General features: G+C 52.1%; 1 protein-coding gene across 3 annotated transcripts in view; it reads left to right on the plus strand.

Annotated features, from left to right (window-relative positions):
- The window catches only part of MYO18B (myosin XVIIIB), a 385,232-nt gene that overhangs the window by 162,563 nt on the left and 208,887 nt on the right, over nucleotides 1-13,782 (plus strand). For all 3 annotated transcript variants that reach the window (XR_014002918.1, XM_081174521.1, XM_081174522.1), the window contains one exon: nucleotides 7,757-7,876. Coding sequence is in view for 2 of the 3 variants with exons in the window: in XM_081174521.1 (XP_081030647.1) it covers nucleotides 7,757-7,876 (120 nt within the window). In the remaining variant the exon portion in view is untranslated. The remainder of the gene's footprint in view (nucleotides 1-7,756; nucleotides 7,877-13,782) is intronic.

Below are 13,782 nucleotides of genomic sequence, written 5' to 3' on the forward strand. Positions count from 1 at the left end.
AGTCTTTCTAGTGAATCAGAGGATTCACAGAAAGGAGCACCAGTGGCCAGGGCAAGGGGGGCACCCCAGGAAGATAGAGCCAGAGGGGACTCAGGGGGGAGCAGCTGGAAATCGGGACCAGCGTCACCGCCAGGAAGCAGGGAAGAGGAAGGGAGCCAGGAGGGAAGCGCTGGCAGCTCACCACAGGAGGGAGGGCATGAGTCAGGAGTGGCCACACCTCCATCGGGGAGCGAAGAAACGGTTAAGAGGAAAGTGGAAGGTTGGGCGCGCGCGCCAAGTTCAAATGCAGAGGAAGGCGGCGCAGTAAGCAGCCCCGAAAGGGAACCAGGTCCTAAAGCCCGGCGCAAGGAGGCAGGAGGGTCCGGGTCAGCGTCAGAAGAATCCCGGAAGGAAGAAGCCCCGGGGGGTAGAGGGACCCAGAGGAGGACAGTCAGGCGGAAAAGGTGGAGCAAGGCTAGGATATTAAGTTGGTGCACACGGGGCGGAGACTCAGACGGAGCTTCGCCGATCTAGCTACTAGACGTAGAGTTTGCGCGCAGCAGCGTGAGAATGGAAACTGTAATTCAATAAAGACTTTTACTTAATGATCGCTGGCTAGCGTGATCCTCTGTGAGCTAGGATCTTCAAGCAGCTCTGACAGTAAGCTCCGTCTCTCCATTGTGGGCATCTACAGCCTCGAGGAGGGGAGAGAAACAGGTGCCTACTAGCGAGCTCACGAACGGCAGACGACATGACGGCTGAGCAGCAGATAGAGGACCTCAGAAAAGCAGTGGCACAACTGAACGCCGAGGTTCTCGCATCCAGGAAGAGAGAGGAGGAGGCAGCTGCCGCCTGCAGGGATCTCCAGGTCAGGTTAGACGTGCTGACAAAGCAGACACCCCGGCAGGAGGGAATTGGGTTGGCGAGACGGACAGGCGGGCTAGTCTCTCACTTCGATGGGAACCTGCAACAGTATCCCAACTTTAGAGCCGACGTGCTGTGCGCACTGCAACTGCTGCATAAAGACTTTAGAGATGAACAAGAGAGAGTGGGGTTCATCATGTCCCATCTGCATGGGGATGCGAAAGCATGGCTACGCAATTTATGGAGAGATAATGATCCGGCGCTCCAGAATGCGGATGCCTTTATTAAAGCGATGGATGGGTGCTTTTTATCAAGTATTGACGTGGATCTTGCACGGAAGGAGGTGCATGGGCTGAGACAAGGGAGGGCCAGCGTCAGGCAGTATCATGCCCGCTTTTTCGCCTTGGTCAGTGCCCTGGAATGGGACAGAGATTCGGCTCCTGTAAGAGACCTCTTTTGGGAGGGGCTGCACAACTCGATTAAAGATGAGATCGCGAGGGGGGAGAGACCCCGAACCACCCAGGAGGTCGTTCAGAGGGCACTGGCAGTGGGGGTGAGGCTGGAAGGACGTCCGTGGAGCAAGGACGAAGGGCGTGGAGGGCGCGAACCAGCCGGGGGCCCCTCCTTCCTTCCCAGAGAAGCAGCGCGGGCGCAATCCACGCCTCCGCCAGGAGGAGGAGCCGAACCTATGGAGGTTGGAGGTGCAAGGGCACAGTCAGCAACCAGAGCCCTAGCACCGGCAGCAGTGAAAGCGAAGCCTCCTAGAGGGAACAGGAAGTGTTACGTCTGTGAGGAACCAGGGCATATGGCAAAAGAGTGTCCCCAGAGGCCCCACAAGCTCACTGCAGCCTCAGCAATGGTGACTGCAGCAACGCAGCAAGGAGGACCACAGCAGGGAAACGACGCAGTCTGGCTGGAGGAAGAGGCACTGGGGCCCAGCCAGACATGTTAGTGACGCAGTCCCCAGAGATTTTACAGCCCGTGAACCCCCTCCCGCCCAAACCAGTAGTGAGGCTCACAGCATCTCTCCAGCTGCCCAATGGAATCACCATAGACGTGCCAATCACCATTGACTCAGGCAGCAATGCGGACTTTATAGGGCAGGACTTTGTCGACAGGCACGCTGTGCAGTTGCTGCCGGCCACACTGCCCCTGCAGGTTGTCACGGTGGATGGCAGGGAGCTGCTCGGGGGGCAAGTGGTGAAGCAGACGCCACCAATGGTGATGCGACTTGGGAATCACAGAGAAATCATCAGCTTCAACGTCACTCAACTATCTGACACGCCCGTTGTATTGGGCATGAGTTGGCTGGACAAGCACAGCCCAACGATGGCTTGGTACCAGAGGCAGCTGACCTTCGGCTCTTCCTTTTGTGCTGAACACTGCATCGTGCCCAGGCAGGAAGGAGAGGAAGAGGAGTCACAGCTGCTGCTAGGCACGCTGCAAGCGATTCCCCACAAGTACGCTGAATTTTTGGAAGTTTTCTGCGAGAAGGAGGCAGACAGGCTACCCCCTCACAGACCATATGACTGCAAAATTGACCTGCTGCCGGGGGCGGCGCTGCCTAAAGGGAGACTGTATTCCATGTCAGAGGACGAACTGCAAGAACTCAAGGAGTTCATTGATCATAATTTGCAGCGCGGCTTCATCCGGGAGTCCAAGGCAGTGGGGGGCAGTCCCGTATTCTTTGTTAAGAAGCGGGACACGCCCCAAAAGAGACTCGTAGTGGATTACAGGATTTTGAACAGTGTGACTAGGCCATCGGACTTCCCCATGCCCCGAATTGACGACCTCCTCGCAAAGGTACGGAAGGGCAGAGTGTTCACCAAGTTGGACCTGCGGGGGGCGTACAACCTCATTCGCATGCGGGAGGGTGATGAGTGGAAGACAGCCATGTTCACGCCACTGGGGACCTACGAATATAGAGTTATGCCTTTTGGATTGCAAAATGGCTCCCACGTTTTTCAAGCATTTATGCATCACGTGTTGGCGGGACTTCTCTACAAGACGTGCGTCTGTTTCTTAGATGACATCCTGATCTTTTCGGAGTCGCAGCAGGAGCATGACAAACACATCAAGGAAGTGCTGAGCAGGCTAAAGCAACATAGGCTCTACGCCAAGCTGGAGAAGTGCCAATTTGACGTGCCGGAGGTGGATTTTCTGGGCTACAAGCTGTCTGACAAGGGGCTCGCCATGGACAGCGCCAAGGTTCGAGCGGTGTTGGATTGGAAGAGCCCGCGCAACCGGAAGGAGGTCCAACGGTTTGTCGGCTTTGCGAACTTCTATCGCAAGTTTATCAAGGGCTTCGCGATGCAGACGGCGGCCATCACTGACACGCTTAGCTCCAAGAAAAAGAAGTTCAGTTGGACAGAGCAGGCGGAGCAGTCCTTTCAGGCACTCAAGCGTCTCTTCGCGTCGGAAGAGCAGCTGCTTCATGTCAACCCCAGCAAGCCGATGAGGGTGGAGACAGACGCTTCGGACAGAGCCGTGGGGGCGGTCCTGCTGCAGAAAGACCCGCAGGGGGTGTGGCGACCGGGAGCGTTTTACTCCAGGAAGCTCAGCAAGTCCGAGCAGAACTACACCATCTGGGACAGGGAGTTGCTGGCCATTCACGCAGCGTTCAAGGCGTGGAGGCACTTTCTGATCGGCGCCAAGCACACGGTGCAGGTTTGCACGGACCACAAGAATCTAGAGCACTGGCGCACGGCACAGTTCCTGAACCAGAGGCAGATACGTTGGGCTGAGTTCTTTGCGAACTTCGACTTCCGAATAGAGTATGTCCCGGGGGACACCAACATCATGGCAGACGCTCTCTCCCGTAAGCCACAGTATCTGGAGGACGCAACGCCAGCGGCAGCCATGCACATCTTCGCACCGACAGTGTGGGCGTGCGCCGCGGCGACCGTGGACCTAGAGGCGGTGCGACGAGCGTTGCAGGGGGACTCCTTCGCACAAGCAAAGATGGCAGAGGTGCAAAGGGGCAAGGCAGCGGCCGACGGTTTCCAGCTAAGAGATGGATTGCTCATCCGTAAAGGGGCCATCTACGTGCCGGGAGACGAACTTCGAGCCAAGGTGCTGCAGCAGCTGCACGACGCGCCCACGGCCGGGCACTTTGGCAAGGAGAAGACGGTGGAATTAGTAGCCAGGGATTTCTGGTGGCCTGGAATGAGAGGGGAGGTCGCAGACTACGTGGCGAGGTGTGACACCTGCCAGAGGGCCAAACCAGTGCACAAACCGCCGGCCGGACTGTTGGAACCGCTGCAAACTCTGGTCGAACCTTGGGAAAGGGTGGCCCTGGACTTTGTCACGGATCTGCCCAGCTCAAGGGGCAAGACGGCAGTGCTGGTGGTGGTGGACCTGTTTTCCAAGATGGCCCATTTCATTCCGTGTGCTAAGGTGGCCACGGCGGAGCAAACCGCCAAACTGTTCATAGACCACGTGTTCAAGGTTCACGGTCTGCCACGGTCTATTCTGTCCGACCGGGGGCGGCAGTTCATCTCGAATTTCTGGCAGAAGCTGATGGGCTTCCTGAACGTCAAGATCAACCTGGCGTCGGCGAGACACCCGCAGACCAACGGGCAAGCGGAGCGGGTCAATGCCATCATGCAGCAGTACCTGAGATGTTATGCAAATCAACAGCCTGCGACGTGGGTGGATTACCTGCCGCTTGCCGAGTTCGCCTACAACAACACGAAGCACGTGTCCACGGGGGTCACGCCGTTCTTCGCCAACAACGGGAGGCACCCCAGAACCTTCCCGGGACTGGAAAGAATGGGGGAGGGGGAGCCGCAGACAGCAGATGCGTTCGCGTCGGAGCTGCAGGAAGTCCACGATCAGCTGAGGCGCCACCTGGAGCTGGCCAAGCACGCATACAAGGTACAAGCAGACAAGCACAGAAGGGTTGGAGAAGAGCTCCACGTGGGAGACTGGGTTTGGTTAGCAGCCCACGCAGTGCCGGCCAGGTCGTTGGCCAAGAAGAAACTAGGGCATAAACAACTGGGGCCCTACCAAGTCGAAGAGCAGGTCAACCCGGTAGCTTTCAGACTGGCACTTCCGGAGGGTTCCAGAATGCATCCGGTATTCCACAGATCGGTGCTCACTCCCTACAAGGCACCGCACAGGTTCCAGGAACCCGGAACGGCGCCGAGTCCGGCCAGAGACAGAACAGGGCACGCGGGAGTGGCACAGAAGGAGCGCATCAACGAAGTCACGGAGATTTTGGACTCCAGATGGGGGGAAGAGGGGGTAGAATACTTTCTCGCCAAGGAGGGCACCCCGGCCAGTGCGAACAGCTGGGTGCCGGGCTACGCCTTAGACGAACCTCTGCTCAAAGACGAGTTTCATGCCCTCTTCCCACATAGACCTATGCCAGCAGACTTTTTCGACTACTGGCTTTTCACGCCCACGCTTTCGGCCAGCACGTTCCGGGGGTTCGACTCGGACGAGGAACCGACACGAGACGTCCGTTCCCCGGAGGGGTCACCCTCGGGATCCGCCTCAGAACCCTCGTATTGGTGGGACGATAGGCCAGAGGAGCAGTTCCGCAGAAAGTGGCTGGAATGCTCAGGACGAGCAACGCCGCCAGGAGGAAGTGAGGGAGAGACGGACATGGACATTTTCGGGGACGACCCTGGTTTCGAGCACGGCGGCACAGAGATGGAAGCGGAGGTGACCGTCGTCGACGAGAGCAGGGAGGAAGACCCGGGAGAGTTCAGATGGAGGCCCGCCACGGGAAGCGACCGATATCCGACGTTCGTCCCTTTGCAACAGCAGCCCCCAGCTCCAGCACCGGAAGGAGGGGAGGGGGGAATGGGGGGCTTCGAGGGGGGGATGGATGTCAGGGGTTTAGGAGCAGAGGCACGGGCAAGGGAGGAAACAGAGAGCGAAGGGGAGGAGGCAGAAGAAAAGATGAGTGATGACGACGACCCGAGATCTCCTAGTCTTTCTAGTGAATCAGAGGATTCACAGAAAGGAGCACCAGTGGCCAGGGCAAGGGGGGCACCCCAGGAAGATAGAGCCAGAGGGGACTCAGGGGGGAGCAGCTGGAAATCGGGACCAGCGTCACCGCCAGGAAGCAGGGAAGAGGAAGGGAGCCAGGAGGGAAGCGCTGGCAGCTCACCACAGGAGGGAGGGCATGAGTCAGGAGTGGCCACACCTCCATCGGGGAGCGAAGAAACGGTTAAGAGGAAAGTGGAAGGTTGGGCGCGCGCGCCAAGTTCAAATGCAGAGGAAGGCGGCGCAGTAAGCAGCCCCGAAAGGGAACCAGGTCCTAAAGCCCGGCGCAAGGAGGCAGGAGGGTCCGGGTCAGCGTCAGAAGAATCCCGGAAGGAAGAAGCCCCGGGGGGTAGAGGGACCCAGAGGAGGACAGTCAGGCGGAAAAGGTGGAGCAAGGCTAGGATATTAAGTTGGTGCACACGGGGCGGAGACTCAGACGGAGCTTCGCCGATCTAGCTACTAGACGTAGAGTTTGCGCGCAGCAGCGTGAGAATGGAAACTGTAATTCAATAAAGACTTTTACTTAATGATCGCTGGCTAGCGTGATCCTCTGTGAGCTAGGATCTTCAAGCAGCTCTGACACGTTATATCAGAGAAAATTGCTTGAAAAGATTTGTAAAGGTAAAGGTAAAGGACTTTTACAACTAAACGACTAAACAACAACAAGGAGTCTCAAAGCAGCTAACATTCTCCTTTCCCTTCCTCCCCCACAACAAACACTCTGTGAGTTGAGTGGGGCTGAGAGACTTCAAAGAAGTGTGACTGGCCCAAGGTCACCCAGCAGCTGCAGGTGGAGGAGCGGAGACGCTCTTAACCATTCTCACTGATAACTCTTATGGGGATCACAGAAAGGGAGGGCAAATAGTCAGCAGTGGCTGCAACACTTTTCAGAGAGAACCCCATGCTCCCCAAATGTCACAGGGGGACAAGAAAGCTCCAATAAATTGGCTGGCCATAATATCAAAGTGCAAAGCAGTGAATCTCATACCCCACCGCCTTCCAAGTCTGTCCAGAAACTTGGGAGAGAATGAGTTCTCACCAGGAAGCGGGGTGGTGCTCTAAAGAGTACGCACCCCACCTGATGGCAGCAACCCTGAAGTGAAGTTACAACTGGCTCTGTATTTATTATGCAGAAGTCTATGCTTTTGAATAACGTTTTTCCACTGTATTTATTTATTTTGCAGAAGGGATTTCTCCTAGTTCACTCCACCTCAACCCATCCAGACAGGTTCACTTAAGGTGTTCACTTAGGCATATCTCCCTCTGTCCCATGACACTCCCTCCCTCCCTCCCTCTCACTCACACACACCACAGAAATTTGTGTAATATTTGCACAAGCTAACTTATAGAAATAGATGCTAATTTGTTTATTTACATAAAGGCCATTGTGGGCTAACCTGCCTTTCCCCAGTTTGCTCTAGGGATGTTGGGAACCATGGGAAATGTATTTTCACTTGTTCCCAGGGTCCCTAGATATTGTCAGCAGCATCTGGAGCCTAATGGAGACCCAGACGTGGGGCTTCCTCATTGTCATTGCTTCATTTGGGGTCCTTGAAAATGCATTGGGGAGAGAGTGGGACTTGCGTGAAGGGTTTGGCCTTGGGGAGGCTTTACTCTTTATGTCTGGAAAAAGAACATTTGCAGCCTTAGCTCATTCTGGATTCTGCTGGGGTCGAATGGAGAGCAATGAAAGACACTGAATCATAGAATCGTAGAGATGGAAGGGGCCAAAAGGGTCATCCAGTCCAATCTCCTGCAATACAACAAGAATAAAGCAGCTTAAATTTTGGGTGCTTGTGAACACCAGGAATGCTTGAGAGAGCCCTTGACTGCACAACGCCCCCGCCCCCGCTTGCCTGATTGAAGCAAGTTCAGAGCTGCCTCATGCGACCTGTTGCATTTCTTCCCCCCACTTCAGATCATAGACCTCACGACGGAGCTGTCAGATGAACGCTTGAAAAGTGATGTTGCCTGTCAGGTCCTGGAAGGTGAACGAGCTGAAAGACTGAGAGGGTCAAGAGAGGTCAGAGAGCTGCAGGTATGTGCCCAATGGGAGGGCTGGGGGGGGGGCAGCGAGATGGAACTTGTATGTTGGGTCTTTGCACAATTTCTCCACAGGACATGGAGGAAAAGCAACCTTTTCACCCAAACAGCCCTGCAGGGCCCGCCCAAGACATTTTGCAGACCCTCCCCTTGGGATGTCCATTTATACATTGTCGGAGAAAGAAGATACGTTTGCATGACATTTAAAAATCCAGAGTGGAAACCTGCTCTTTAATGCTGAATTGGAACAAACAGCAATTTTGGTTTTCTACAGATTGCCATTTGCTCTGATTCAGCGGTAAAGAACAGGTTTTTGCAAGGAAATCTCAGACATGGCACCTTAAAGCCCTGACCTTTGCCTAGAAACATGGCACAAAAGGAAGTCTGTATGAACCCTCAGTCATAATAATTTTAAAGTCCCATCACTTACTATTTCCAGCATCTGACAAGCCACTTGGAAACCAGGCTCCTCTCCTATATGCTGCTGGGGGCAGGGAATCAATTTTATGCTTGGTGTTCAAAGAGGGAGTAGAACTTCCCTGGGAATGGTGCTCTATAGTGCTGGTGCACTTCCAAGAAGTCTTGATCCAGATAAAGGTCAAAGCCTTATCTGCTGATCTTAGGGGCTCAACTGAGAAAGCCAGTGTAATGAGCTGGCAAGACACCAAGGAAAGGGAGGCGGATCCCAGTGAGGGGTGCAGCCATGTTTGGTGCACAGCTGAAGAGGGGAGATTGGGGACTTAGGAGGTACTCATGGGGCTTCAGAGGATGTTGAGTGGCTAGTGGACAATTCACAGGAGCCAGGGGATGAGACACATCACCAGAACCAGAGGTACCCCCATATTCACAGATACGGCAGGCTCTGGAAACAGCAGAAAGTGCACTCAAGGAAACTAAAGCAGGCAAGGGAACACAGCCCAACTCACTAGTGGACCAGATGAAGATCATGTTAGGTCCGGAAGGAGGTTGTGGGCACTCAGCTGGATGAGGCTCAGGGCAGGTGAGGATCATATTCTTTGTCAAGTGGAGAGGCACAGGGAAGCAATCCAGAGACTCTCTGTTTGCTCAGTTTTCTCTGTTTTCTCTGTTGATGAACCATGGCTTGGCTGCTTCAGGGAACTCCACTGGACGGTGACTTTAGGACTGACCTTGCATGTGTAATAGAGACTTGGTTGGATGAAGCAGATGGGTCTGTTCTTGCTGCTGCTTGTCCACCAGGTTTCTTTTACGCACAGCAACCCAGGTCATGTGAGCAGGGAGGGGGGATTGCAGTGACTTTTAGGAAGTCATCATTTTACACCAGACATCCTATTGGGAAGACCCAGTTTTCTGAGTGCATGCTCTGGAAGTTGGGCAATAGGGGCAGTACAGGATTCCTTTTGGTGTAATGACCTCCCCACTGCACCAAGGATCCCCTGGCTGAGCTGCTTCAGGTCATTGCGTATGTTCTCCCGGAGACATCTAGTTTGGTTTTTCTAGGGGGTTTTAACATCCATGCCAACATGACCTTACAAGGGGCCGCTCGGGACTTCATGGAAAGCATGACCTCCATGGGGCTGTCCCTGAATAAGTTTGGCCCAACTCATAGTCGTGGATATGCCTCAGACCTGGTGTTCACCTCTATGGATGTGGGTGACACTGAGTAAAAGTGAAACTAAAGAAATGCCATGGCTGGATCACTTCCTGGTGCAACTGGACTTCTCTGTGACCCTTCCCCTCTGCAGGGAGGTGGGACCGATTTGGATGGTCCGCCCCTGCCACTTAATGGATCCAAATGGTTTCCAGAGACTGGTAGGGGAAGTTTTATCCCATGTTGATGGCCTTTCAGCTGATTCCCTGGTGGCCCGCTGGAATGCGGAGCTAACCAGGGCTATCGACTGTCTAGTTCCGATTGCACGGAGCCCGGACAGCCCCGTGGTTTTCTCCAGGGCTGAGGGTGATGAAATAATCACTTTGAGATGGTTAGAACGGCGGTGGCAGATTCTCACTCTGTGTTTTTTTCAAAAATAATTTTATTGGATTTTTACAATTTTATAGTCACTCAAACAACACAATGTAACATTTGTCATATACTGTAAAAGAAAAAGGGGGCCACTAGGGGGCGCACTGGAAGATGGCTGACAATAACATCTCTCCGACCCACACGAGGTAATTTAGAGGCTATGATGGGGGTAATTAGCCTCCTTAACCCCCCCAGGATTGGGGGGGGGACGGCCCTTGCCTGCTGTGCCCTATACCACCCCCGAATTTGTGGGGGTGGGGGCACTAGGCACAAAGCCCTCCTGTGGGATTTCGGCACTCCTGAACGCCGTCCCTGATTCGCGCCACTAGATGCAGAACTTCAAAGGAAACAATTTGGATGAAAGGAATGCACACATTTCAAGAAAGAAGGGGGAGTAAAGACTGCTAACAGAAGAGATCTCTGACAAAACAAGATAAGAATAAAACATGAGAAGATACGCCAAGACAAGGTACGGCAAATGACTGATGGGGCAGGGGGGAAAAACTCTTCCTTCTTTCCCTATGTGATTAAACAAGAATCCCCTCCCCTCAGGAGTCAGAAATGTCGTTTTAAGGACTTAAGCTGTGGATTTAAGGCTGTGTGGAGATAAACTTTCGAACCAAAGCACGTTTTAAGAAGAGCGTGGAATGTGTAAGAGTTTGGGAATGGCGCAGTTAAAAATGCCGTCGCCATATTGGGAAGTTCTGTCGGAGGTCTTGAGTCTGGGAGGAGAAAGAGAGAAATAGAGCTGTTTATATATTGTGGGTTAAACTCCTCAGTGGGACTTAAGAGCGACAGTTTTACGAGACTATGATGGAAAGAGTGATGTTATCTATGAAGGAGACGATATATGGATACCATCTCGATTTGAGGATTGGAAGAACGGAAAATTCACACAGGATTATTATTACTATTGGTGTTTATCGGCTTAAGGAGTCTATCAGAAGAGATCATAAAGAAAAAAGAGAAAATATATGAACAAGATGTGATGTGGAAACAGCAAGATAAGATGGGGTAGAACTATGAACTTTGTTTGGACTGATTTGGACTGATTGGGACATTAACGCAGCAGCAAGAAGATGATCAGAATCCCCCTTTGGATCTTGAAATATGGGTCCCACCAACAAAATTTAAAATTCGGCTTTGTAATTCGGAATTTATGTGATATGATTTAATTTGATGTGATTGGCCAGTTAATAAAAAATATTTTAATATATATATATATATATACTGTAAAAGAAAAAGACACCCCACCATGACTTCCCTCAACTTCACCTTCTGGTTCTTTAAATATTTACTACTTCTGCGTAATTATTATCTTATTTTTATATTCATATACCTTAATGCTCTTAATTTCTTTTCAGTTTTATGTCAAAATTTCTTTCATAATTACATCTTACATTTCAATTTCGTTCCATGTTATCCTTACTTAACCTTTGGTCTTATTTTCTCACTTGTTTAATCAAACAGGGTTTAATCAAACCCTGCTAGTGAGTCCATTTCTTTACAGTATTTCTGTAAATACAACATAAAGGGTTTCCAGTATTTTTTAAATTCTTCCTTATCACTGTGGAAAACTCATTCTGAATCGGACTAGACACAGGTTAGAGCTCAACATCGAGCCTACCAAGTGGCGATAGCAACAGCAAAGAGGACCTTCTTCACTGCCTCTATTGCATCTGCAGAAAACAGCAGCAGGAGACTCTCTCAGGTGGTTCACAATGTAACGGAACCACCTTGACTCTGGTAAAGAAAGTGAAATATTTGGGGATTAACATGACAGCCAAAAATGGGAATTTATTTAAAGACAACTATGAAAAATGTTGGGTCGAAGTGAAAAAAGATTTAGAAATCTGGTCAAACTTGAAGCTTTCACTGCTGGGCCGTATTGCTGTGATAAAGATGAATGTATTGCCAAGAATGTTGTTTCTGTTTCAAACACTGCAAATTGTGGACAAAATGGATTGTTTCAAGAAGTGGCAGAGAGATATCTCTAGATTTGTCTGGCAGGGCAAGAAGCCCAGAATAAAATTCAAGATATTAACAGATGCAAAGGAAAGGGGTGGATTTGCCCGGCCAGACCTTAAGCTTTACTATGAATCAGCAGCCTTTTGCTGGTTGAAAGAATGGCTACTTCTTGAAAACACAGACATTTTAGACTAAGAAGGTTTTAACAATGTATTTGGATGGCATGCATACTTATGGTATGATAAGGTTAAAGCACATAAAGCATTCAAAAACCATATTGTCAGGAAAGCATTGTTTAATGTCTGGGTAAGATATAAAGACTTATTGGAAAATAAAACCCCAAGGTGGTTGTCACCAATGGAAGCAAAAGCTCAGAAAAGGCTCAATATGGAGGCCAAATGGCCGACATATTGGGAAATTTTGGAACAAGAAGGAGACAAATTGAAATTGCAGAGTATCAAAAAATTAAAAAACAAAGTGAGAGATTGGTTTCATTATTATCAGATAATGGAGGCATATCATTTGGACAAGAAAATCGGCTTCCAGGTGGAAAAGTCAAAACAAGAAACAGAACTGTTAGAACCCAAAACTAAGAATCTGTCAAGAATGTATAACTTGCTGTTGAAATGGAATACTCAGGATGAAAGGGTGAAATCTGTTATGATTAAATGGGCACAAGATGTTGGACATAATGTTATTGTCAGAGCTGCCCGAGGTCCCAGCTCACAAAGGACCAACGCCGGTTCGTTCTTATATACAAAAGTCTTTATTGAAGTTCAGTTTTGCTTTCACAGTCGCAGCGTGCAGCTCTATGTCTGAAACTCTAGACCGCTGAAGCTCCGTCTGAATCTCCTCCCCCCAGACACCAGTTTAAGACTCTAGCCTTGCTCCACCTCTTCCTTTGCTCTTTCCTCCTCTGGCTCCGCCTGACAGCTGGGGTCTCGCCCTTCCTAGACTCTTCTGACGCTGAATCCCCTGAGTCTTCTCCCTGCCTCCGGCGGGCTTTAGGACCTGGTTCCCAATCCGGGTTTTCTGCTGTCCCACGCGCCTGTACATTCGAACTTGGCGCGCGCGCCCAGCCGGCAACCTTCCTCCTGACCGTTATACTGCTCCTGTCACTGCTTCCCCCTTCGGGGAGGCTAGCTGGACCCGACCTCCCCTCCGTCCCCCCACTCTCCGATGGAGGTGTGGTCAGCCCTGACTCATCTTCTCTCCCTGCTGGAGGAGACGCTGGCCCTGCCCCATGGGACTCTTCCCCCCCACTACGCTCTGGTGGGGAAGCTGGTCCTGATTTCCAGCTGCTGCTTTGGGAGTCCCCGCTGGCCCCTTGTTTCTGGTGTGTCCCCCCTGGGACCCCCCTCGCCCTGACCATAGGCGCCTCCTTCTGGGAATCTTCTGATTTGCTGGAGAAGCTCATGGAATCTCTCGGGTCACTGCCATACTCCCCTACGCTGCCCTCAGATTCTTCCCCTTCGCTCTCCATTTCCTCTCTCCCCTGTGCCTCTGCTCCTGAGCCCCTGACATCCATCCCCCCTCGAAGCCCCCTTCCCCCCTCCCCCTCTTCGGGTGCGGGTTCCGGGTGCTCCAGTGCTGTGGGGGTGAGTGCGGGATACAGTTCTTTCCCCCTGGTGTGCAGCCGGCCAGCTGGATCCGGCCAGCCCGTAATGGGCTCGTTGACGTCAATCTCCTCCGCTTCCATCTCTCTGCATTCGTGCTCGAACCCAGGATCCTCCCCCAACACGTCCATGTCCTCCCCTCCCCCTGTTACCTCGGGTGATGCTGCGTGTAAGGGCCCCCTTAGCAGTCCCCTGCTCCACCCCACCTCCGGTTGATTGTCCCACCAATAAGAGCGGTCTGTGCCAAACCCCGAGAGTGATCCCTCTGGGGAGCTTGTCTCTGGCGCCGTTTCCTCAGCTGATGAGAACCCCTGG

Source organism: Podarcis bocagei (assembly GCF_964188305.1).
Source record: "Podarcis bocagei genome assembly, chromosome: 16".
NCBI classification, from domain to species: domain Eukaryota; kingdom Metazoa; phylum Chordata; class Lepidosauria; order Squamata; family Lacertidae; genus Podarcis; species Podarcis bocagei.